At 44.1% G+C, this 26,818-nt stretch overlaps 2 protein-coding genes across 7 annotated transcripts; one reads left to right on the forward strand and one right to left on the reverse strand.

Moving 5' to 3' along the window:
* Positions 1-2,479: 2,479 nt before the first annotated feature.
* Positions 2,480-10,876, reverse strand: LOC139921913 (far upstream element-binding protein 2-like). Of its 3 annotated transcripts, none has more exons than XM_078284718.1 (18): positions 10,742-10,876; positions 10,150-10,252; positions 9,925-9,984; positions 9,607-9,643; positions 9,329-9,381; positions 9,120-9,191; positions 8,907-8,964; positions 7,963-8,134; positions 7,413-7,511; positions 7,195-7,293; positions 6,983-7,085; positions 6,551-6,672; positions 5,592-5,885; positions 4,721-4,836; positions 4,499-4,587; positions 3,747-3,953; positions 2,892-3,082; positions 2,480-2,590 (listed from the first exon to the last, which is right to left on the reverse strand). In XM_078284718.1, exons 1-18 carry the CDS (start codon positions 10,865-10,867, stop codon positions 2,582-2,584), a joined length of 2,010 nt encoding a protein of 669 aa, XP_078140844.1. In that variant the 5' UTR covers positions 10,868-10,876; the 3' UTR covers positions 2,480-2,581. The 3 variants fall into 3 exon arrangements, with proteins under 3 accessions (XP_078140844.1, XP_071768404.1, XP_071768406.1); XM_071912303.1 differs by having other exon boundaries at positions 7,189-7,293; XM_071912305.1 differs by lacking the exons at positions 2,480-2,590; positions 2,892-3,082 and having other exon boundaries at positions 3,813-4,031; positions 7,189-7,293.
* A 1,967-nt stretch (positions 10,877-12,843) lies between these two features.
* atad5a (ATPase family AAA domain containing 5a) lies at positions 12,844-26,641 on the forward strand. Of its 4 annotated transcripts, none has more exons than XM_071912332.2 (22): positions 12,844-12,939; positions 13,328-13,391; positions 13,526-15,339; positions 15,459-15,537; positions 15,630-15,788; positions 16,679-16,808; positions 16,898-17,158; positions 17,308-17,456; positions 18,456-18,606; positions 19,128-19,451; positions 20,021-20,117; positions 20,409-20,491; positions 20,591-20,745; positions 20,892-21,069; positions 21,247-21,414; positions 21,946-22,182; positions 22,300-22,364; positions 22,563-22,752; positions 23,156-23,313; positions 23,535-24,463; positions 24,674-24,856; positions 25,217-26,641. In XM_071912332.2, the coding sequence occupies exons 2-22, from the start codon at positions 13,341-13,343 to the stop codon at positions 25,293-25,295; spliced, it is 5,640 nt and encodes a 1,879-aa protein (XP_071768433.2). In that variant the 5' UTR covers positions 12,844-12,939; positions 13,328-13,340; the 3' UTR covers positions 25,296-26,641. The 4 variants fall into 4 exon arrangements, with proteins under 4 accessions (XP_071768433.2, XP_071768435.2, XP_071768434.2 ...); XM_071912334.2 differs by having other exon boundaries at positions 24,698-24,856; XM_071912333.2 differs by having other exon boundaries at positions 20,609-20,745.
* The last annotated feature ends 177 nt before the right edge of the window (positions 26,642-26,818 follow it).

The following is a 26,818-nucleotide window of genomic DNA, read 5'->3' on the forward strand; positions in this document are numbered from 1 at the left end:
GAGATACATGGAAAGTTTGAGTAGAAGAATACACTGAAATATAAGGAACAGAAGTGTGTCACTCCACAAGTGAATTTATGTACATGAGGGCTACAAGGTCTGTCTACCTTTCATAACACTATGCTGTGCCCCAGTATGGGAGGGTTCCAGGTGGTGCCCACCTTTCATAAAGAGGCATTGACAGATATATAAGGTATATGGTCTGTCAAATGCATCATAGCACATGTGGGCTACAGAGGCTGGGCCTCAGGTTCTCTTGTAAAGCTCCACCAGAAATACTTCAGCCTTGCACAGATTTATCTTTAGGCTTGACTAAATTGCTTTTTCCAATAGCGATCACCTTGGTAAAGATCCTTTTGTGAAGAACTAGGCTCGATCCATCTGATTAGACTGAGCTGGCTTAATATTGACCTCTAGTGGTGAACTAGTAAGACTGTGCTTTGTTCTGTCTAGTGAGCAACTCTACATTTTATTCACATTCCGCTTGTAAAAGCACATTGAACAGAACAAAACAGTCGAAACACATCTAAAAATAAATTGATATTTGCCCCTTTTTAATTCAACAGAGCATTGCTGCTGGTGGTCATTTATTAACAATATCAACACTGTGCTGCCAAAGGCAGGCTCAAAGCTGCCATTCAGAATACTAGAATCATACCTGATACATCTCTGGAAGTCAAAACCAACAGCCATATATTGCTGAATATATATGTATATATATATATATATATATTCTAAAGTGGAACACATTGGAAGACTCAATTTTGACCATATTTACTTCTTTTGTACATGAACAATGATTATGAAAGGGCGAAAGATCAGGACAAATTCTTGTGACATTCATAAAAACCAAGGCATAAAAAGTGAAAACCGATGCATGCAAAGTTGCAAAGAAACAAACACATGGTATGGTTCAACTGTAACATCAAACTACACAGACACTGTATAGTTTTGACTGTAACCTTGCATGATACACACAGGAGGCCCCTTCCCATTGTGCAAGTACCTGTAGCTGTATGAACTACAGGGGGTGGACAAAATGACAGAGACTCCACATGGAGAAGACTTCAACTTTGAAGTAACTTCATCACTATTACACAGGCAGCTACACAGGCGACTCTTATTAAGTTGAATGCCAAATTGCAGTATGTGTCAGTTTTAAAAGGTCCGACAATCACCACTTTTATGAGTTTTCAAAGCAACATGAGATGACACTTCAAAAGAGGTGAAACAGTTGGTATCCAAATTGCAGGTGCATTGGTGACAAAAAATGCAAAATTATTTAATGAGGCAAGGGGAAAAGTCCTGAAAAATCACAACATATGCCAAATACAGACAAACCACATTGGCAAAGAGGAACAGTGGTCAACACCTCAAAACCTGGAACCCCTCAGCAATGGAGAAAAACGTAATACGGTCTGATGAGTCGTCTTTCACCCTTTTTCACCCTTAAGCAAATTCAAGGATATTTTCATAAACACCAGGAGGATGACAAACAGCTTCCATGGTTTCCCCAAATCACCAGATCTCAACATCACTCAATCTTTATGGGAGGCTCTGGAGCACAAACTACAAAGCAGATTTCATCTTCCTTCATCCCTCAAAGTACTGAAGGCTTTCCCTCTTGAAGAATGATCCAACATCGCACTGCAGCATCACAAGGAGAACTGAAGCTGTTCTGAAGGCAAAGGGTGGCCCCACTCATTATTATTATTATTATTATTATTATTATTATTATTATTATTATTATTATTAGGTGCTTGATATTCATTTATTGTTAGGTGTTTGTTATTCTGTCCACCTCCTGTAGCTTTCCAGTTATTCTCCCACATGCATGAATCAACACTGTAGAATTGCATTCGTACACTATAAAACTGGCTCACTCATACAAAGAAGGTGAACACACTCGTAAGCAAAGGGAAACGATCCGAAATTACTTAAGTTGAAATAGCTAAACACCAAGCAAGCTTAGGCAGAGGGAATGCTTCAAATTCAACACAAAATCAAAGTTCTAAGCAAAACGAATAAGCTTTAAAAGTGAATCTCTGACTTATTCCCTTTACCAGATATGCAATATAATCGTAATCTTCACAGGTCTATGTGCAATTCAGTAAATATAACACTAGGATTTGAAGTTAAGAACTTTAAAAAGGGGACTTGTATGCAAGTTGATAAAAGGAAGATGAAATGTATTGGCGGCTCAATCTCCTGGGCAATGAGGTTATTGTTTCAAGGCTTCCATGTTCATAATGGCATACATGTGGAGGGGAAGAGATGGAAGCTTTCAGATAGCGAAAGGTGTGGTAGCTGTCATGACTGGACTATCAGTCTTGTCCCTCCTCTCAGCAGCAAAGCACTAGAAATGTCTTTGTTCAGTTCACATTTTTATTAAAAAGTGTCCAGGTGATGGATGGCGGTGAGGAGGGGTTTCAGCTCCCCCCACAACAACAAAAAAAAAAAACTGAAACTAAATTTAAAAATAAACTAGATCCTGGTAGAGAGTTCGGGGTTACAAGATATTCTCTCTTCATCCTGGCTTCCTGATTCTCTCCGGCATCCGAGTCCCTTCTGCCATGTCTTCTCACTGCGTCTAAAACACAAATGGTAACAGTAAGCACTTGCTACACCTGAAAACCACTGGGGGACCTACCTGTTATTTATAAACTGTAAAACCCATCACTTTAAGATAGAGATAACATGGAAACTTTCACATTCTTAAAAAGAACATACTGAGATACAGCAGATAGAATGACAGCATAAGTCAATGTGTTAATACTGTTGGCACACAGCACAGAAAACATGAAACAAACAGTCTCTACACAGTAACCTTTCAGCCCACCAGACGACAATCCATCCCTTGACCCATGATGATACGCAGCCTCGGTACCGACCTGTCCTTGCTGGGGAGCGGCCGGCTGGCCGGGGGCCTGTCCCGTCTGTCCGTAGTAAGCAGCCTGCTGCCTGTAGTACTCTGCCCAGGCTGCGCTGTAGTCCGGCTGGCCTCCTGCTGGGGCTGCCGCCCCCCCTGCCGCTGCTGGGGCTCCAGCTGCTGGGGCTCCAGGGACTGAGGCTCCTGCCTGGGCTGGGGCAGAGGGACACAGGACACAGGGGCTTACCACCTTCCACTATCTACAGCAGACACGACCTCGTGTGGACTCCTCTGATGTGGAAATAGGGCTCCCTCCTCATGGTACTCAATAATAACCTCACCTTACCTCACCTTACTGATAATATCAGTAAGGTGAGAATTTGTCACCATTTCCAACCGCAATATGGGGTTGCCTGCCAAATTAGTGGTGAACCCCTAATCCACAAAGCTACTTGATAAAAACATTTAAGTTGAGAGGAGATACCAGAGGCCGTCCTTGTTTTATGCTTCTCCTAACTGTTAAAGTCTGTTTGCAAAGAAAGGTGCTCATTCGAGTCTAGGGAAAAAAAAAGGAAGCCAAGGCATTTTATGTGTGCAATAGTTCTACTCTAATCATAGGAAAGAGACAGACAGTTTTTTTTTTTAACTTTTTTTAATAAAAGGCTTCCCTATTTTCTTGATAAAAATATGTTTGGGGCATTTGTGCATGTGAGGGTATGGCTGGAAAGATACTGGCCGGGACACCAGAAGGTTAAGGGAAACTTTACTTCAGTTTAACAATGTGCAATACGTGTAGATTTACAGAGCAAGAAGAGAGGAGAGAACAAAAGAGATAAAGAACAAACGTCAAGGCAAAAAAGGCAGGTGTTCGTCTCACCCATCTTCTTGTAGTACTCCTCCCAGGCCTTGGTGTAGTCCGGCTGGCCCCCGGGGGTCTGGGCGGGCTGGGCCTGCTCGCCCGAGGCCGGGGCCCCTCCAGCCGGGTTGGCAGGGTGCTGGGCCGGCACAGCCCCCGACGGCTGCTGGTAGTACTGGGCGTAGTAGGCTGCCCAGGCTGCGTTGGGGTCGGCGGCTGCTGCCTTGCCTAGAAAAGATGCAGGGTGGAGGGGGTGAGGTCCTCATAGGGTGAGGGTGAGCCCCTGCTACTGGCCTGGAGACCGGGCTTGGAGACCAGGGGGGAAACAGAGACAGGGTTAGCCATAGCTGCTCAAGGCGAAGACATTCCATCTCATCACAATATTTCCATCAGTGCTCCTGTTGACAGTCCCAGATTCAGAGGAATTTATTGTCACTTATCTGAAATGACTGGGTGGGGTATATAGTGTAAATGTACAGCCTAGAGTAAAAATACCATAGACGGTTTTACGCGGTAATAAGGAAGACCAAAGCGCTAAGATGAGCAAGAATAAACTACAATATTCAGATAACATCATGTCATTAACCCCTGACAAGCAGCAGAGGCGGTAATATGCATTATATATACAGTATTATATGCATTTTACATTTCTTGTTTATATGCACTTTAAAATTTCTTGTCAATTGTAAAGCACATTGTGATGCTCTGAGCATGAAATGTGCTATATCAATTTTGTTTGAAGTTTGACTTGACTAAAGTCAAAGGTGACTCACTGGGGTCGTGGGGTGCCTGGGGCTGCCACTGCTGGTAGGTGCTGCTCCAGCCCTGAGGGGGGTACTGGTGAGGACCTGGAGGACCACCACTGAAGAGAACAGACAGAATAATCCTTATTAAAACCTCATGAGCATCACATCACTGACCTGATGAGCAATTTGGATGCCCTGGATCTTCTTAGATTTTCTGTGCAACTGTGTAGTTGCCCATTAGCTACTCACTGTGGTGGTCCAGGGGCTCCGGGGGGTCCAGGGTTGTATGGGTTGGGGTTGTAGGGACCCATTGGACCAGCAGGACCCGGCCCACCTGGCCCCGGACCCACAGGACACAGAGGACCCTGGAACACACAACATTACCACATGTAAATGCATGTTGCTTCTAATTCGCCAAGTATAACACGTGCGCAAGGAATTTGACCCAGTTAAATAGTTCCTATACATAAAAAGACTGTTACACAGTACAGGTGCAGGACAAAACATATGAGGACCTCACATATAGTGTAAACAAGACATGCTGTATGACAGTAGATAAAACATTAACATATTCAGTACACATTCAAAACTAAAGAACTGTTCTGGTGCAGCAACGTTGACAAAGTTGGTAATGGTACCAGTTCACAGAGGCAGACTAACAAGTGCCATCTTGGAAAGAATATACAGTAAACAATAGGAAATTCAACTGTCAGTGCCCTTTACATTTGTGTAAAGGCACAGCTTTTCTACTTATTGTCAACAAAGGAAGAATTCTCTCAAGCCAATAGGAGCTCCGTATTAACATGATGAAGACCTTGTAGTTGTAATTTTCAATATGTTTAGTTGATTGTATTTCATTTATATCCTTTTTGTTGCTGCTGCAGTGATCCAATTTACCCTCTGGGATCAATGAAGTTAATTTTATTATCTTTTTACATTAATGTACTTAATAAATATATAATCTTAATTTATATAGCACTTTTCATAACACAGTCACAAAGCATTTTGCAAAAGATAAAGGTTACATTACATAAAAGCAAATCTATAGAAATTTGATTTAAAGCTGGGTACTAAACAAACACCTACTTGTTTAGTACCCAAAAACAAGGATGCAAAGTACCTCAATCTTCTCTTCAATGAGCTGCTTGGCGTGGTCAATCTGCTGCGGTGAGCCCCGGATGACAAAGAGCTTGAAGTTGGGGTCTCCGTTGGGGGGCGGCTGTCGGGAGATCTCCACAAAGGCCCCCGTCTGCTGGTTGATGGACTTGACATTCTCTCCGCCCCGGCCAATCACCAGGCCGCACTTGTGGGCGGGGATGGAGAAGGTCATCTCCCCTCCAGGGGGGCCCCAGCCGCCCTGTCCCCTGCCTCGGCCCCTGTTGCCTGGGGGCATGCCCGGTGGCCCTGGGGGGCCCTGTGGATGGGGAAGCAGAGACCGAGCCTCTTCACTATAGCATAGTACCTTCTCTATGTTGGAGCTTATACGGTATGTAAGGGATAATGCCCGACGAGGTGTCCATTATCAGGAATTAATGGACGACGGGGAGGCCAGAACCGTCCGACTCGCAGCGGAGGACGGTTGCCTCCGCGGAGTTAGAAGTTACATACAATCCGTTAGATACAGGCTGATACTACGTAGCCAGCGCTTTAATTTAGAACGGTGAACAGACAGTTTCACTGGAACTACTTAGTAGGTGTCCATTATCAGGAATTAATGGACACCCAGCAGCCAAACAGAATTGAGTATTCACCCAGACCATGGTATAAATATAATGAATGTACACTAGTCACTGCTTCTTAGGCTTTGGTCTTCAGGATGAGGATATTTCCATTTCTCAGGGGTTTATTTCAGCTGATGCAGACATTCTGGAGATTAAAACAGCTCTGAGCTGCAAAGTCTTAAGTACAGTAATGGCCTCAAGGCTGCTACCATACATTTATTGTTAGCCGCAACTAATTAAGACGGTGATACTTTACCACTGTACATTTCTGTAGGTTGCGAGAAGACATATGCATGCTTAAGAGTGCGTCAGTGCATGTGTGTGTGTGAGAGAGAGCAAGACGGAGAGCGGTCCATACCCCTTGTCCCTCCTCCCTGACCCTGATGCTCTGCAACAGGTCGTTGATGATCTGGGCGGCGTGCTCACAGCGGTCGGGGGGGCCACTGATGTGGGCAATCTTATCCGGACCAGTCCCGTCATCTGAGAGGGAGATTCAAGTCACCCATACTGAGAACATCATGTCACTTCATGTCAAAAAAGAGCCCTGATTAGAAAGACTGAAATATTGTGTTGTCCTTAAACACTAGTTTTTTGTAGGTACACTGTCCTGTAAATTTCTTTCAAAAATGGATAACAAGCTAATTGCAGTGGTGTGTGGTTTCCCTGAGCTCTATGACACAACGTTATTCATGTAAAGAGACAGAAACAAACATGCTTGCATTGTGTCACACCACTCATGAGAGTCTGAATGTAATGTTCAAGTCAGCAATCGACCATATGAGGGTCCTACCTTGTTTGAACTGTATCCTAACTCCAGCGTCATTCTGGATTTTCTTGATCATCTCCCCGCTGCGGCCGATGACCACACCCACAGAGTGTCGCGGCACTGGGATCTGACCAGAAAACAGATGTTGGTTTCGGTGTTTTGAGTCTAGTTTGGTTCATAGACCACTGACCACCTCCCAATCTTGCTCACACACACACACACACACTTACACTTACATCGATGCCTCCTCCCATGCGGGAGCCATATTCATTTCTTTCACCAAAGCCACCATGGTCTCTCTCCCTTAGAATCTCCTGCACCATTTCCTGGGCTTGCTGAACAGGAGGACATTACATGGCAACACTGCATCACATATAATTACTTGCATTATCTTGAGGTGGGGGTGTAAACACACGCTCATTTTGAACTTGGCGAGATGATCCCATTGCCGTACCTGGACTTTGTATGGGTCTCCGATGATGCGCAGGGGCTTGTCCATGTTGGGTCCCTGAGAGGCGTCCTGGATCAGGATCATCTTCACCCCGGCACGCTCCTGGAATATCATGCAACCAAGCATTATGTTTGTGTACCACTTCAATAACACTGGTGGTTGGCCAAATTTTGTGTTTCCATGCTGTATTCGTGCAACCTTTTAATTTATAAACAGCAAAAATACTTGATCACAAAAAATTGCAATCCGACAACAGGACTCACTTTGTTGTTGTATGGGTAGCATATATGTTGATTGCACAGTGGGCAGTCCACTAACCTCTAGCATTCTTTTTATTTATTTCGACAGTAGGAAAGCAGAGAGGGAGACAGAGCAGGGGAGGCACAGGAGAGAACGATCTGGTGGGATTTGATACTAGGCCATCAGGGGTACACCTGTGGCTCCATAGGTAGCAGATCTAACTACTCTACTTTCTCTGAGCACATACACGTCAAGATAATTACATTTCCTAAAAAACGACATAGGAATAATCACACATGCATGCAGAATATACCTGTAGCTGTTTGATCGTCTCTCCTCCCTTGCCAATGACAAGACCAGCCTTGCCTGCAGGGATCATCATCTCCTGCACTGTGCCATTCTGCCCATTGGTCGACTCATGGTAAGAAGAAGGGGGTGTGCCCCGCCCTCGTGATACTATCTCATCCAACAGCATCTTGGCTTTCCTGGTCAGAGATGAGCAAAGACAGGGATTAGCTATTTTACGAAGTCATGTCAACTTCTGACAGGCGGACTCACTTTCCTTAATGCTATTATGATATAATGTCATGGGACACCGAATGACACACTAACCTACAATTGGATAGGGTAATATTTATGAGAGTAAGCAGTGGATAATTTTAGATACCAAGTCTAGAAATGGTGTATTAGGAACGGTGCCTCCAACATATACACTGCATCATCATGAACAAAATAAATGTTTGACTAGGTCACACAAGCAGTTTTAGAAAGATTGTGTGGATTATTTTGAGCCCCGCCCCTCACCTCTGCAGTCTTTGTGAATGTGCCAATTTTCATCATCAGCATGTTGTCTATAGTGGTGGAATTTAGGCTGTGATAAACCAGTTTGGATCAACAAAGAAATGTATAAACAAGTAATGGTTTGCAGGCATATACTTTAAGAAATGTATATATTCCAATTCATGGGTCCTATTTTTTATATCTGCTGCAGCCCAAATATGGAGGCAGACTTTGGGGTCTGAAGATCATTCTCCATTTCCTCGAAAGTTGACAGAAGTCACTGCCTTCAGAGGCATTTTGGCGAGGGAGATAATCATCTTTCACCAACTGTTGAGTACGCATGGTAACCTGCTCCATCATTAGCCACCAGCAGTGTACTTCCAGCATTCAGAATATATATCTTTAAAGACATTTTCTGATTTCCTTCACATTAAAACCAACAATAATGAACCTATTTGCATTGAGTCTGAAACTTACTGAATGGAGTCGAGGGACCCTGTGAGAGAGACGCTCCTCTCTGGAAGACCTCCACTGTCTGGACACAGACACAGGTGAATGTGTAACTAATCTCAACACCAGCAGGGAGATGAGAATTGTAAACCACAATGGAAAAAACATTAAAAGCTAACTGAGTGGAGTTAACCATTGCATCGGTAAGCAATGGTTGTTCCATGAAAGGACGGACAGTACCTGGGGCTATCTGAACCTTGCAGCCCGACTCCTGTTGGATCTTATTGATCTGTTCGCCTCCGCGGCCAATAACTAGGAACAAAGGAGAGAAAGGGGGTGTATTGATGATGGGTCACACTCTCACAAGCGGCATCTATTTGGGCCTTTAATCGCAGTAAGGAATCAGTATGGTCTCAATATGTGCTGAGGCAGATGAGCGCTGCACTCACTGAGTCCCACCATGCTGTCTGGGACACTGTAGTCCTCTGAGCTGGAGGTGGGCCTGGCACCATCAGGAAGGGAGAGAGAGGAGATGAGGGAAAAAAAGAGGAAGACAAGGAGGAGACAATGTAAGAGACAATGTAAATCCAAGTCAGATGATAACACTTTGTGGACTTTTTAAAGCCATTATTCCTACATTGTTGTTAATCTCATCTGCCACAACACAAGAGAGTCAATTTTCATATATTATAAAGAGACTATAAACTGAAAATCAATTAGATCTCACCTCTGTTGTGCAAGAGCGGCTAGCTGTGCTCCAATAGCTGAGACAGAAAGAGAGAGAGAGAGAGAGGAGAGACAGAAAGAGAGAGAGAGAGAGAGAGAGAGAAAGAGAGAGGGAGGGGAGGTTTTGAATTACTGATGGTCCGTGAGATGAGAATGTGACACAGACAGTGCAGGGGAAGTGTGGACAGACAAGGGTAAAGGGGCAGACTACTGATACAGGAATACAGCTGGAACTCTATATTAACTGCTGCTGACTGTGACTTATAAACACCACAAAGCAGGAGGCAAACAGACCAAAAAGCAGTGGGGCGAAACTCACACAGTGCTGTGGCTGAATCCAAGTCACTCTGCGTGGCCAGCTTCTTACTCTCTGGTTGATCTGTCACGTGAGCAAATGACAGACATCTAGTTGGGCGTGTGTACCACGAGTGAAGACTACACAAATACTTTCAGCCTCTAAATCTACTGTCAGCCTCTAAAGCTATCTGCATGCGTCATGTCGACAAACACAGCAATGATGGTTAAGCGGTCTAATCACTGTTACCTGCATCCTCGAGCTGTCGTTTCTGTGTAGTGAATGGAAAGCCATCGGGTGCATTGCTGTTGTTCATGGGAGGACCAGCATCGCCCCCGATCTTTGCTGCAATCTGCGGGATAAAAGTGTAAAGTCACCTGAGGATACCAAACCACTCAACCGTCGTAATGCAAACACGACACTGGACTAGGCAAAATACTGGTTATACTGCTGTCTACCACTAAAATGCAAGCACACACACACATATGTACACGTTGACAGCACTATCTCGAGGCCTGCATCTTCCACAACACTGAACAAGGATGGGGTCGCCGGGGCATGAGACTGTCAGTGATAGCAAGCAAGCACATCTAGTTCATAACAGCCAGTGACATGACATGTCAGAGCACTTCTGAATGTCTACACGAACTGGTTACCGTTAACTCGGCAACAGTTTTGAATACAGAACATTACGATGTTGGGGCAAAGAAGAGCAAGAACGCCATCGTTACACCATGTTATGCGCTGTGACGTCTACCGTTAGTTGTGACAGCAACGTTAGCCCTCAAGCTAACTGGCTAGCTACTCTCTCCGTCCATAAGTGTAGCTCCGCTTCTCTCACCTGCCGGGCCCGCTGTACCGCGTCCGCAAAGGCATCTTTCTTGATGCCCCCTCCGTTGCCGATAGCTGCCTGTCCGCCGAGAGGAGCTCCGGCTCCGGGTGGCGGTACCGCATTGTACTCCGACATGTTGACAAAAAAGAGAGGCGAGGGAAAGGAAACACAACACCGGGGTCAGAGCTGCGCAGGAGCGGGAAGTCAGTTAAGATAATGGGAGGGGCGCGAGGACCCGGAGAAAAGACGGCGGCCGGGAAGGTTCATTTACGTTCTTGACAAAGATCACTGCAACTTTGTGGCTGTACTTACAGTACTAGTGGGCCACTTGCATAAGCATGATGTAGTGGAGGTTAAAGTCATACTTTTACTTAATGGTTAGGCTACTTACGCAACAGTGTTTACCAATCTTTTTATGCTGACATAGGGAAATGACATAATTCCACACATAGTAGGCTAAAGTAGTAACAAATTGATTTATGTTGTATGGGGAAATGGCCTTTTATGCTTTTCTGACATTGGCAATAATTTTTGTTTGTCTTATGACAATCATTGACTGGAGGTCATAGTTCACCCACCTTTTACTATACCACTACACCACTGCCTGCCTGTGCCTATGCTATTGTTAAACACACAAAATGAGATTCAGTTTGAAGTTTTACTTTATTACACTCCCATTCAATGTGCATATCATATAGACTCATAATATGTAATACCACATCACATCACTTCATATCACATCATATCATATGATGGCTCTGTGGGGTAGGTTTTCTGGCATGGTGTTGGTCCATTTAATTCATCTGAGGGAAAGGTTAATGCCTCTCTCTAACATGATCCTCAATGATCCTCTTTGCTCTCTAACTCCATAATTGGGGTGGGAAAAGGACATTACAGAATCCCCTATTATATTGGCATCATTATCTGGTTAAAAGGCCATGCCATGTTACTAATAGGCCTACTATTCAAATTACAGGGATAACCCTTGTACCTTGTGGACAGGGCCATCCTGGAAGACACTGCACCAGGAAATGCACCAACATCAGTAGTGTTGAATCACTATAACTATTCTCTGTGGGGAGACTGTGTTGGGATTTCCATTTCCATCCAAGTATTTTTCCTGGTCTTCCTTATTTCTCTCATGACACCAACACTGAACCTGTTGACTTGTGTCTACAGTGTTTAACGCATTTGTGAGTTATTTCTTGAGTAATCCAAGTATTTAAACAGCCCCTTTTGAGGTCACTGCCAAGGCAATGTGTCACTATAGTAACATCAAGCTATCACAATTATAGCAGTGCAATGAAAAAGCTCAATAAAAAAGGTAGGCTATTGGCTACTTCTCCATTGTGAATATTAAAGGAACGTGTATTATAGCTATACTATTATTTATTTAAACGTGACAGTTTCCATTTCTAAAACAGCTTCCTTTATTTATTGGAATCAATCACATACCATTACTTTACAAACGAGAAAAATATTTGTCCAATGTTTTATTGCTTTCTACTTCGTTTATAATGTTACCTTAAAAAATGGTCTTCTTGTAAAGTTCACGTAGTTAATTATTCATGACAATATATTATATTTGTCATTACATTATACTGTATTTGTCAGTAGGAAAATCAGTGATAATTGTCTCATACATGGGTGCAGCCAGCAGGGGCAGTTGTCACTTTACCTTTCTATTTGAATGCGAAACTGGAAGCCATCTTTGTTACGGGCAAATAACGCCAAATGATGACGGAGAGATTGTCTCTCCTGTGATTGGTGGAATAGGTAAAGACAAAGGTCACGTATATTTGGCGCTCTTCATACAAGACTAGTCTGGCGCGTTTTTGAAAGAATAACGTCAGTCAAGCAACATGTATTTTCTGTTCGTCCTTGGAATAATTTGGGATATATTCGTGTAACGTTTTGCGCATTACGTCTATTTATCTGGCGTTTACGTGCGGAAAATGTTTGTACCACTTTTCGTACCTTTCGGACTAGTCCGGAGCAAAGCTGAACAAGTCAGCTGCTTTGAGAGTAGCATCTAGCAAATTATGCTAGCTTGTTGTTTCACATTGGAAATTGTTTTCCTGATAGCAACGCACAGCTATCCACCGTGTCTCACACAATGAACTTTGTCATTGTTGTTCTTTTACACATATGGGAACGGGAATAAGAAGGCGGCAAGACATTCTTTGAAGTTGCAATATTACAACTTGGTAAGTAGAGTTGTTTTTCTTTGTGTTGTGGTTGTTTCTCATTCGCAGGTTGCCTTGCTGTCATTTGGTCCGCGGTTAGTCATTCTTGGCACTTAAGGTAGCAGTTATTGGCATTTTGTCAATATTTATATTTCTTGTCCTTGTGTCCATTAAAATGTTCTTCCCAGGAGTTGGACATAGGATGTTACTGGTGCACTATTAACATCAAATGATACTCCTGCTAAAGTAATAACTTGCAGGTGACTGATTGAAGCTTTTACATGCTGATATTCCTTGGGATATCCCCACAGTTACATTTACAAAGGTCCACCTTTAGTTAGCCAGTCATCCTTATTCTCTCCTGTTTTGTGAACTGCCACTTCTTTAACAATATTCTCTTTTCCATTAGGTCTGTTCAAATTATGGCTGGCGTTGTGGCTATGGCATCTGTCATTGAGGACTTTGAGACTCAGGTATTTTTAAGTATTTAAAACACTGATTTGGACTGTGTATAGCGTGCACTAGCTTTCATGTTGTAGAGTGGTTTTGTTAATCTTACATTCATATGCTCCCTCATATTTTACGGTCCGTTCCACTGTTTTTACAGCCTTGCAAGAAATCACGCAAAGATGGTAGCAGTACTGTTGTCAAGACAATCACCAACTACTTCTCCCCTGTGCCCAAGCCTGCGGAGAAACCTTTTTCTCCACCCCGTTCCAACAACATTATGGACTATTTCAGCCGCAAGGCTCCGTCTTCTGGGGAGAAGACCAGCACACCAGACCAGTCCAAGGAGAATTGTCAGAAGTCTCAGTCTGCGGAAAAACACGCCTCCCTTGAGGCAGCATTGAAACAGCCCTATCAGAAACGTGGAAGGAAGGCCAGCAAAACTGCCAGGAGACTTCAGGTGCTTGAGACTGTTGGCTCCACTGAAGAGGGGAACTGTCTGGCTGTGGAAGAGCCAGATAGTAGCAGAGACTCAGCAGGACAGGCAGTCAGCAGCTGTGGCATCCTAGGTAGTGATACAGCAGGTCTGCTGGCCCAGATTAGTGCTGATGCTTGTATGGCTGATGGAAACTCACAGGGGAATGGCACTAAAACTGTCAGTGTTGAGCCGGCTCAAAAAGATGAACATCATGAAGAAAGTCCCAAGTGTGAGGGCCATGTAAAGCTTCAGCCAGAATTGAACTGTAATGCTTTGTCTCCAGTTGCACCTTCAAAAGATAAGGTAAAACGGGCCAAACCTGCTGCGAGAAACCCCAGGAAAAGGCAGGAGGCAAAGCAGTCAGAACCAGAGGGGAAGGAGGCAGAGAAGTCCTTGTGTGATGTTAGCATGGAGGTCAATGTGGATGAGGCCTCTTCGGTAAACACCAGCACAGTCACCATCTCCTTTGAGGATTTCCTGCAGAGTCAGAACCAGGGAGAGGGAGGAGAGGAGATGGAAGAGAAAGAGGGCAAAGGAGACGAAAGTAAAATTACAACAGATGTAGAGGAGATGGAGACTGACCGCTTGGATATTGCTAAAGCTGATGAAAAGGTGGATTCTGGGGAGCCATCTTTTCAAGTCTCACCCCGAACCCTCACCATCCAGGCTGAGGTGCATGCAGTCTCATCCAAACAGGAAGTAGTCAAGGCTACGGGAAAGATGTCCTCCGTCTTCACCGGGAGAAAGGGGGCGGTGAGTCTTGCAGAGGAGGCGTTGTCTTCTCACTCACAGATTAAACATCAACTCCCTTCTTCCTCACAGACGCTCAAGCGGAAATCCAATGTTGTTCTCCAAGAGGAAGATCTAGAGCTTGCTGTGGTTGAGAGTGAATCCACGCCTAAATGTAGTCAGGCAGAGAGGAAGCAGTTCATGGCTGCCTTCAAGCAGCCCAGCCTGGATGGGGCCAAAACCAAGCCTGGTAAGAGCCAGGGGAAGCAGAAGCAGCCTGGCGAGAAGACTTCAGAGGCTGGAGACAAGGCAGCGGAAGAGGACGCTGTAATTGTACCCTCTGTGGAGCAACTCAGCCCTGCTTGTCCAGAAAATCAGGGGGCTAAAAAGAAACCAGCAAAAAAAGGCAGAAAGAAGGCCAGAGAAGAAAAGGAGGCAGCCACCGTCTCACCTGCAGCTGCTACTCAAGAAGAACCTGTGGCCATGAATGTTGAGGCTGATGCTAAAACAGAGGAACCTCCCATAATTTCAGCTACCTCTATCCCAACTGTGAGGAGGTCCAGAAGAGAGCCTGTCTTAAAACAAGCACCTGAGGCCGTGGCAGCAACCCCTGTCCGGAAGACCAGGAACCGAGACAAGTCAAAGGATGCTGCATTACCCCAGGACAGCCCTCTGCAGATGTCCACCCCAAAGACACACAAATCCAGACATGGAGTGTTCATGGCAGAGTTGGTCTCTCCAGCTGACAAGAAAGGAAGCCCAATCAGGTGACACATGCATGTGGTTGTGATTTGATACTGTTAAATATTCTATGGGATGTATACAGGGTCTTTTCAATGTTGTATAGTTTGTTAATGTTCCAATTAACGTGTTTGCTTTTTTTTAGGATAAAATTCACTAGAGTCCATAAAAATACATCAATGCCTGAGGCTGGAAGTGATATTGAAAGTACTTTGTCTACTAAGGTAAGTAGAATATTTCTTTACAAAATGGCTTTGTCCATCAACCAACAACCAAAAATTATGGGCTTAAGTAAAATACTTTTTCTTTCTGTCAGACATCAAATGCCTCTAAGAGGAGGAACCAGGCCAAGAAGTTGGTGGAGAAAGCCAAAGTGATCCAGCAGAGCAAGAAACCTGCTGTTGAAGTTAAGAGCAGCTTAAGGCGGTCCTCACGGTCTCAGACCTCCACCAAGAAGAGCTACTGTGAAGATGAGGTACAGTTAAAGGCAAACAAGAGAGACAACACTCAGTTCTATGTTCAGTTTAAATGTTAAACATCAATGTGCCCAGAGATAGTTGAGTGGAAGCATGGATGTGAGATCCTCAAAAATAATGACAAAAGAAGGGTTTGCATGAAGACCTATAACTAGAGCTGCAACGATTAATCGATTAGTTGTCAACTATTAAATTAATCGCCAACTATTTTGATAATCGATTAATCGGTTTGAGTAATTTTTTAAGAAAAATAAGTCAAAATTCTCTGATTCCAGCTTCTTAAATGTGAATATTTTCTGGTTTCTTTACTCCTCTATGACAGTAAACTGAATATCTTTGGGTTGTGGACAAAACAAGACATTTGAGGACGTCATCTTGGGCTTTGGGAAACACTGATCGACATTTTTCACCATTTTCTGACATTTTATAGACCAAACAACTAATCGATTAATCGAGAAAATAATCGACAGATTAATCGACAATGAAAATAATCGTTAGTTGCAGTCCTACCTATAACTGAAATATTTAATGCATATGTTTTGAAATATAGCAGTTAGTATATGCAGAGCATTCTCGACTGTATAAATGTAGTAGCACCTTTTAATAAGTAGGCTTTTTTTTCCCTGCATTTTAAAAAATATATATATATATTGCCACATACATGATTTTTCACTATTGAATTGTTTGGCTCTTTCTTCCCTGATCTGCCTTCTATGAGTGACTGAAGTGTAGTGAGTTCGGGGGGGAGGAGAGTGTATTTAGTTCAGTTCTCCGTGCCTCAGCAGCAGTTGTATCTGTAATTCATTCATGTTTTTTTCTCCATCTGTATCCCTCAGTGCTTGGGTGTGAGTTTCAACTGTGAAACTAAATAAATGGTTTGTTTTGTCAGGATTCAGTCATCTGCCTGGAGGAGGACCGGGCTGCCACTTCTCAGATTGTACCAGAGAAACCGTTACGCAGTCTACATGATGTACTGGGGAAAACCACACCTGTTGGCAAAGAGAGCAAGACTCCCCAAGGTATTTTTTCCCACTCTAATTGCCATTTAGTGTTCAGCATTTTATTGTAATCTCTCGAAGAACACTAACTGTTGTATTTTTTCCTCTAGGCTCTAAAGTGGCTACCTTGTTCCAGGAGAAAAAGGCTCAGAGGGCGTCGACGGTGGTGTCCATCTTTGACGAGAGCAGCCACGAGGGCTCTGAGAACTCCCAGGATGATGAGCAGTTCAGGGCGCGCAGAGAGTTCCTGAAGAGCGGCCTGCCCGAGTCCTTCAGGAAGCAGATAGCCAAGACTGCTGCCACCAAGGATGCCTATTCCCTCTCCTGCTCCTCCTTTCAACCGGTTATACACATGCAGCAACCACTACAGGGTAGGCCCTTCATTCATAGCTGTAGCCATGTTTTCAGCATTATTTGATGGGGATAATTAAGTCTGTTTTATTATGAAGGACAATTGAAAATTGTTTTACTGTGCTCCTTCCCGTCCGGTTGATCTGTATTTGTGTTATTGCATTGACAGATTGCCCTCTCTGGAGTCTTCCGTGGCCTGAGTCTTCTTTCCTTTGCCGTCTGAAAGAGCTTTGGTGCCTGGCGTCCAACCCACTCCCATCTCTCATCGGCTCCTTTTGTTTTAAGACAGAACCAACCAGTAGAGCCATTTGTGAAAGGGTAGGTTGAAATGCCTGTAATGAGGAGGATGATGATGATGGTAATAATAATTGGATTCTCTTTGCACCTGCCCCTTCCAGGGAGGTCAGACTTCAGGGTCAGCTACAGAATGGCGCTCCTCGAGTTGGTAGGGGTTCAGTTACTTGCTTAAGGACGCTTCAGCAGGGCAGATATTTGCCAACACAGGACTTGAACCCGGGTCGTCCAGTTGAAAGACCACTTGGCTGCTACCCGTCTGCCAGTATAGCTTTACAGTAGTTGTCTGCATTAAGTAATCTGTTAGTGTTTTAGTGTGGATTTTCACTATAACACTGGGAATAACTGTGCCAGTTATTAGTGATGTACCTTGTATTTCTGTCCATTTTGTTTGTTGCTGTATTTTCCTTCTTCCTGTGGATTATTGGCCAAAAATAGATTGTGTTACACCACGTCAATATTTCCAGCACAGCTACAATGGAGTGTAATAGCATCTTTCTACATCCCATCTATCTAAAATGTCAGGCTGTGGTGTCAGTCCCTCAGAATCAAAAAGAATCGACAACATCGTACATGGAGAAATCCATTGTAGAAGAGGCAGAGATCCCAATTTCCCCACTGACAGTAGCCTCAATAGACCAGAATGCAATGCAGCCACAAGACGGTACAACTCCCAATTTTCCTTGCCTGGAAAATCTCTGACTCTCTCGCTCTCACTATTGCTCCCTCCTCCCACACCTAAAACCCACAGCTGAAATGCAAGTTCAGGCGCATTCTCTGGGGTTTGTCGAAAGTCATTCTGGGAAATGTAGGAAATCACTAGAGGTAGACTAGGCCAGATGAGGGAAAGTGAGTACGCCAAAAAAGTAAATCACACAAAACCTTGTCGCAAAATAAATCCTGGAATGCATTGAACATCAGATTAGTGATATGTAACAGTATAAGAGTATCCGAGGATGGCATTTTCCTTTAGTGGAAGGAAAGGGGTAACAGTATTTGTTAACGGTATTTGTCCTTTTTCAGGGTTCTGGCTGGAGGCAGGAGCTCTCTGAATGTGTCCGTCGGCTTCTCGTGGAGGAGGTCAGCATCTCTAACCCTCCCTTCCCTGTTCAGAGGTTCATCACTCGCTTCCTGAAGAGACGCACTGACCACCTGCAGCAGTACACAGCCCCAGGTCAGACTGACGAGGAGACATCGCACTTAGATGTGTTGCATTGCAAAGCTTCAATTCACAAGAGCTATTCATTCTAGGTTGTATTTAAACTCTGATTGCTTAATTTGAATTTATTCAGTGTTTCTTCTATATTCACTCAGTAGCAACTACAACAAGAAAAATTATACTAGTGCTAGCAAATTGTGAAGTTACAGTATATGACAATTCAGTCCAAATTCCCCTCAAAGCTCAAATATTGTGCCAGTGTTGAATTACTATTTTTAATCGAATAATGTATGCAAACAATTTAAAATGCACTGTAACCGAAATAAAGACCAAATTAGGGATGCACATAAAATCCAAATTACCCATAACAACCACAGCTGCAAAAATATTGAGGAAATGCTGCCTAATCATCACTGTATATAGATGTATACTGTTTGACGGCCCTATCCTCAACAATGAGTAATTAGTATGTATTAATGACTGTATCCCGTGCTGTTAGCCATCAGTCTCAACCCTCATACCTGTATGTTGCATAGAACCAGAGGCTGTGACCAAAATCACCAGCGCCCCATTGTCGGCTGAACCAGTAGGAGGGAAGAGGAAGAGGATTGATGAAGGCGAAATGACAGTGAAGGTGGCCAAGAAGCAGCGGTCCAACCGGTCAGAAGAGAACACTTCCACGCCTGAGCCTGAGCCCGCTAAAAGGGGAGGCCGTGCGAGCCGAGCCCTGAGACGCAGGCTGGAGGAGGAGGCGAAAGAGAAAGCCAAGCCTTTAGTCGAGGCCGCTCCCATCCCATCCCAAGATGACTCCGTGGTCGTGCTAGATGACTTGCTTTTGGGAGGGAACACTGTGAAACAAGGTGAGGGACCATTTCCACCTAGTTGTACAAGCAAGGAAGATGGAACTAGCGTGACATTAGTGCAAGCTCCTCAAAAGTGTGATAGAACTGAGACGATCTCTGCTCTCATTGTCAACATGATTGCTAAATATGCAGCTAATCTGTACCATGTACATAAGAAAGTGATGTGATTGTTTTGGCCATAATCTTCATTGGCTTTTGTAAATTTTGTCACATAGCAAATATTTTAGACCACACACTGAATAGTTGACTTGTACACGTCCCTACGGATACCGTCCTTTGGCCAGAAAGCCTGGGTGCAAGCCCTGTGATTGCAAGCATCCACCTTGCTAAATTATCCTTGCGTAAGACACTAAATCCCTACCAGCTCCAGAAGCATTATTCTGAAGCTTAGCCTATACCTGGACCTGGAATTTGAAATAAAACAAAAATAGATAAATAAATGGGTCTACTATAACAGCTGGATGTGCAGCACATACAGGGCAGATAGCAGTTTGTTCCTCTTGCAATCCATCGCTCAATGGGCTTCAATCTCTGCATGGAAACTCAATCTGCTGTTTGTTTCTCAGATGTGGTGAAGGAGGATGTGTTGTGGACAGACAAGTATCAACCCCAGCACTCCACTGACATCATAGGCAACACTGTCTCAGTCAGGAGACTGCACAGGTAAGGGAATATATCTGCTCCGCTTTCACTGTACCTGAATGCAATCAGTAGGCACTCTGTTGGCTTTATACAGTGACTCTTACACTTTCACAGCCCAGGACCTAAATTTGAGAAATATGGTTTTGCTGTGTGACCCAGTCCGTTTAAAACCAACTTGACATGTGGGCGCTCACTAGAAAAAGGCTCACCCATTAGGGATTCCTATAGTCTAAGACATTCAGCTGTAGTTCAGTTCACCATGAACGAGGATTGTGGGGGAAAAAATGTCTGATCTGTTCCTTTTTTTTACAGTTGGCTAAGGGAATGGAAACTCCGCACTGACCAAGAAGAGAGAAAAAAGCAGAAGGAGAAGAAACAGGAGGAAGGCAGCAATGGTGAGAGAATAGAGAAATTCTGACCATGTTTCTTTTTCCTTTTTAATTAGGTAAGTTTGTCTATTGGCTTGGTGCATCTCAGTTCTGACCTTGTGGCAGCTCTTTCTCTGTGTCCAGACTCTGACTGGGACTGCGCAGAGGAGGTCTCTCAGGATGGAGAGGACATGCTGTGTAATACACTGCTCATCACAGGACCCAGTGGAGTGGGAAAGACCGCTGCAGTCTATGCCTGTGCCCAGGAGCTGGGCTTCAAGGTACACAAGCACTACCCTAGCATTCAAAGTAATGCGTGAATCAAGCGGACAACTAAGTGAGTGTAGTGCTATTGTATTGTGATTATGTATGATATTTTATGTAGGATTTAACCTCCTCTTCTCCCAACTCCCCCTGGTCTCCCAAGGTGTTTGAGGTGAACGCCTCATCCCAGCGGAGTGGCCGTCTGATCCTATCCCAGTTGAAGGAAGCCACCCAGTCCCACCAGGTGGACATCCAGGGGGTCAACGCCCACAAACCCACCTACTTCAACAGCTACGGCAGTAGCAGCAGTGCCGGCGCTCTCAGGCCTGGATCCTCTCCCAGTATGTACAGAACATTCTGACATGAATAGCAGTGTTTTTGATCCGTCATTGGCTAGTGAGAAGATGTGTCTTATACAGATTTTGCTTGCGTGGTTGGATCAGTTGGATCAGTCTCTGTGTTCATATTACAAAATGAAGACAAACAATTGGAAACTGATTGTTCTCTTCATCCTCCAGGAAAGGTTAACTCTCCTTGCAGGGTGGTTTCCTCTCCCAGGAAGCATCCCCAGTCCCCTAGAGGCGCTAAGAGAGGGGGCCTGGCCCCCACCTCATTGGCTAACTTCTTCAAAATGGGACGACCCACCAACAAGGAGCCGGCTAACACTGATAAAACTCAACGAACAGGTAAAATACACTTCCAAAACTAACATGTTAAATTTTTGTTTGAACTACAGACTCCATGATGATGTAACCTTACACAGACAGCTTGATCAAGAGCTATAATAATGTATAAGTAGTAGGGCTGAACGATTTTGAAAAAATATCTAATTGCGATTATTTTGACTGATATTGCAATTGCGATATGATTTGCGATATTAGAGGGAATGATAATTTCTACATCATTATTCTCATTTTCATTGAAAAACATTAAAATGATTATGGTGTGATTTTTGTGGGGATCTGTACCAAACAAAGATGTTTTCTTAAGTCTGTAGAATATGATGTGTAGGCCAGGACAGCTCTGCAGCACGACAATATTTAATTTAAAATGGTATTTTGACACACATTTCGCCTTAACAAATATTGCGCCTCCTGCGATTTGAAAATTGCAGTAGGCCATATTGCGATTTCGATACAATTTTGATTAATTGTTCAGCCCTAATAAGTATGGTGGTTAATGGCAGTTTTTCCACTTTTTCCCATCTCTTCACATAGCTGCTCCCAAGAAAACCATAAAAGTAAAGGAGGTTGTCAATAGATGTAAAGAGCTTCCAGTCAAAATCTCACCAACCACCAAGGAGACCACCAGTGAGGAACAGAGCAAGAAGACAGCCACCTCGCTCATCCTGTTTGAGGAAGTGGATGTTATTTTTGATGATGACTCAGGGTTCCTGGCTGCCATCAAAACCTTCATGATGACCACCAAGAGACCAGTCATCCTCACCACCAGCGGTCAGTAGGAGGGGAGAAATCAAAGGCGGTGTCTTCACAGTGTAGCCCATGTTGATGTTACTGTCATATGTTCTGTGTCTGGACTTTGCGCTTAAATCAAATCTTGTACCTTTTTAGATCCTGCTTTCAGCACCATGTTTGATGGCAACTTCGAAGAGATCCATTTCAAAACACCCTCAGTGGTGAGTGGAGGTTTTTTTTACCATAAATGTGAATAAAGCAGTCCTTGATGACTATTATTACTTGATGATTGAATGGCTTTGTTAATGTGGCTTGATCTTGGGACATTAATCAAGTGAAACAGATCAGTCAACAAGGGCTTATTCGAGTGTATGATGGTGTTGGTTAATTCTTCCACTCTCCACTTCACCCTGCTCCAGCTGAATGTGGGCAGCTACCTGCAGCTGTTGTGTCTAGCTGAAGACATGAGGACAGACCCCCGGGATGTTGGCTCTCTGCTCAGTCTCAACGGCTGTGACATCAGACAGAGCCTACTGCAGCTGCAGTTCTGGACTCGCAGCTCTGGGGGGCGCCACATAACCAGGCTGTTGGCACACTCGGGCAACAGCGGTAAGGAGATGAGCCTTAGAGAGCTATGAGAGTTTGGATAATGATGTGGTGGATAACCTGGCTTTTTTTTATTGATAATTACCACTTAATGTATGGATGTCTGTATGGATATTTTTGGTTCTGAGATCCAGGTTTGCTCCTGGGCCAACTCACACTCAGTTTCAGGTGCTGCAGTTTAAGAATGTCTCTTATTTGTGATGATCTAAGGACAATTGTGCTGTAGTTGCTGCCATAAGTATTTTGTGTGTGTTGGGGTGGGGGAGTGCTGCTGCCTGCTGATGGATACTCACTGCCACTGTAAATGATTGCAGCACTTTGTGGGGTTGACTATCACAGAGAATTCTGTGAACAAAATAAATTTGTAATAAATAGATTTTTTTTTCCACCTTATTTGCCATAAAAGTTGAACTGAAGCCAGAGACTCCTGGAGAGGCAGCAGACATATCTGTACGTGAAGTGACCAGCCCACCCACTCTACCTCCCTGTGACACCGGCTGCACTGAGAGCATGCTCGGCCTGCTGAACATCGAACCTGAGAGAGATATTTGGGAGCTGCTCAGGGTAAACTGTTCATTCACCACATGCACGAGTTAGAGCAACACCAAGTGAAGTCTAAATGATTATGTCAGGTAGATCTATGTGTAACATTAAGCCATGGCCTTGTGATTTCTTTAATGTTTGTTTTTTTTTCCTTGTTGATTCATAGAATGCTTTGAGCTCCACTTGTTGTATGAGAGCTGTTTACAAATGGATAATTATGATGTATTGTGTTGCGTCCACAGAGCCAGGGTCCAGTGAAGGAGGCAGTATGCTGGGAACTGCTGACAGACAGCAGGCGAAGAGGTGTGGACCTGCTCTACTCTAACATGGAGACCCTCCTACCTCTACCTCGCACCGAGTTGACAATCCCTACCCACAGACCACAGCAATCTGTCTCTGTGTCACAAGACCTGCCTTGCATTAATCCAAAAGAGCTTCCCCCCTCCTGCCCACAGCCCGACACCCTGCCTTCCCATGCCAGGCTACTGCAGGCGGCGGAGTTGGCTGAGGGCTCGGACGATGGGAGTCCAGTGAAAGTGTCTAACAGGATGAAGAAGAAGAAGAGGCGGCACTGTCTACCTGACCAGGACCAACTGCACTCTGACTCCGATTCAGAAGACAGCTTTCTCTCTCTCCGCAAGCCGCAGAGTGCTCCTCAGGCAAAGGAGGAAGCCAAAGAGTGTGCAGCTCAAGATGTGGAGATGGCACCAGCCCCGGCTCCGGGGCGGGTGAAGAGGAAACCCCTGACCCCTGAGCAGCGGGCAAAGAGTATCCCAGTCTCCCACTGCCTAGAATCTATGGCCGACTTCCTCGACAACATGTCCTACCTGGACTCCTCCCTGCTTGTCCACACATCACCTCGAGCGGACGACACGCACAGAAGGATGTTCAGCTTCCCAGTCTGTGCTGCGGTGAAAGACGGGATGACGGATGAGCCCAGGGTTGAGTTTGACGGAGGGAGCTGCGTGGGGCGAGAGCGGGTATTGGAGATCCAGGCTGCTGTGGAGGCTCTGAGCTTCCAGAGGTGCAGGGCTGCAGTGGCGGAGGCCTGGGATGAAGCCCAGGCACTAGAAGGGGAGCTGGGAAAGGAGGCTGCAGCGGTGCTCACACTCCCTGTGGCCCCACACAGAGAAGGCTTCAGCTTCACTCAGGATGGCCCCAGTCAACCGAAGTGAGTCTTAATTCTTTTTTTTTTCACGATGTTAGTGCTCGTTTACTACTTTGTAGAACGCTGAAAACTTTACCCAGATTTACCCAATATGCTAGATGTTGGTCTTGAACATTAGAATGAAAATCTTGTCATTCAGGCTGTTCTCCTTGCTTCAAAAATAATCCAAACCCTGACCAGTTTAACCAGAGTTTATAATCAGTTTAACCAGAGGTATTTGCTGTCACTCTGTTCCAGACTGGTCCAGCGCAGGAGGGAGGTGATGGACGCCCTGCTGTTCAGAGGAGTGTTCGGTACTCTGGGTAACAGGCCAGCAGCTGCACTGGACTATCTACCAGCCCTACGCACCATCTGCAGATCTGAACAACTCAAGGAACAGGGCAAAGTTAAACGAAGGTGAGAACACACAAACAAAATATATATATATTACTGTTCAGTTTGGAGAGGAGAGGGTTTGGTTTGGTTTCGCTCTATGGGCAGGATGTGGTTTAGTGCTTCTCTTAGCAGCCACTAGCTGACTCATAAGATGATGGGTTTAATTATCTGAGGTCCTGTGTGGTTTTTCGAGACCAAGTGCATGTAAGAGTGACATGCTATACTTAAATGTGTTAAAGTGCAAACTACACTTTGCGTTAAATGCAAAAGGCTTAATGCGTGCATGCAACCTATACAGATGGAGTTGAGTCTGTTCAAATGGGTCCTCCAGCTGTTGGCCTTTCCCCTGAAAATTCAGAAATGATTTTTCTTTTCCTGCAGGTTCCTACACTACCTAGATGCGATCCACCTGGGTCTCGACAAGAACACTCTACAACACCTAGCTGAGGACTTCCACTAAACCAGAGAGACTACTAGAGATGTTCCCGTGATCACTCAGAGGCCTTAACCAAGATTTGTCCTTTGAGTGTCCTACTTTTAGGGTCTGCAAGCCTTGGCTATCTAACTTCATCGAACTGGAACAAGGAACACCGTTCACAGCCGTAAGAGAAGTGTCCAAGTGTGTGTTGTGGAGGCAGGGGCACAAGGATGGAAAGTCTGGCAGCACCATGAGTCAGTGTTGCCGTACTTGGCTCCTTGTGATCCTGACCCAGGCATGAGATGAGCTGGTGAGATAGATCAGTAGGTGGGCAGAGGTTCAGGCACCCAAGGGGCCCCTGCAGAGCACCGTCCAGTGAACTTTCTCACATATTTCTTCCAAACTGGAAATAACTGCATCACCAAGTACAGAAATGGTGCTCTGACTTAATAGGCACACAGCTAAATGACATATCATCACACAAGGCATTGGTTATTCAAATGTCAAATGTCTGTTTTCTGATATAGCACATCTTTCTGGTGCTTTAAAAGAATGCACTAATTATTACTACTTAATATACATTTGTAATATAAAACAGTTTGTTGTAAAATAGTGTTTTATGCTTATTGGAATTTGTAGCCTCATTTATCACTTTGCTTTGCATTTTGCAAAAAGGTTTTATCAAGTAATAGAAATTACTTTTGGAGAGCAAGTATGGAACATAACACTTTTGTAAGAGTTTAACATGTAAAATAGAATTTGTGGGTTTTTATATTTTTGTGTGTCTGAAGGCTGTTTAAATATTGTCAAACTATTGTCAAAGTCCTGTTGATCCACTCAGGATCTTGGTTCATTCTGTTCAATTTAAGTCCACAAGAAGCAGGCAGCTTTTGATGTAAAGTTCTCAAGTTCGTCAGCCCTAGATGTTATTTTCACATTCACCACAATGGATTTTTTTTATTTGATTTTTTTTTTTTCAGCCCTAAATATTTACACATTATTCACAATAAAAATTTTGTTGTGACCAAATAAAGGTTTATCACCACTGAAACGAATTTCTAATTCTCAGTAATGAAAATAGCAGTGTTATTTATTAGTAATTAAATTATTAATTTCCCCGTGGAATATATCTGCTTGGAAGGATGCAGCTGCACTGACTAGTTTTTACTATATTAAAAATGAATGATCCCTGTGGGGAAATTAGGACATCGTAGCAGTAGAGAACAGGTTATAGATTAGATTATGACAGTGGACAGACATACAGCATCTTTATTGACACATTTACAGAGTGAAGTGGATGCACAAGTGGGCATCACTGGCTACTGACCAACAGGTGTACAGATGGAAGAATATATGCAGAAATGTGCATTGTAAGCGATTCACATTAATAGATGTACAGATGGAAGAAGATGAGAAGCTACATGTGTTAAGACATGTAAATGTGAATTTTAAGTTATTCATTGTCAGATTTACAGATGACTGTCGCATACAGAAATATGTGCAGATGTGCATTGTTGGCTATATCACCTTGTAAAATATGCAAATCGAGGTAACCAGTGATGTAG

The sequence above is a fragment of the Centroberyx gerrardi genome, chromosome 7 (assembly GCF_048128805.1).
Source record: "Centroberyx gerrardi isolate f3 chromosome 7, fCenGer3.hap1.cur.20231027, whole genome shotgun sequence".
Classification (NCBI taxonomy): domain Eukaryota; kingdom Metazoa; phylum Chordata; class Actinopteri; order Beryciformes; family Berycidae; genus Centroberyx; species Centroberyx gerrardi.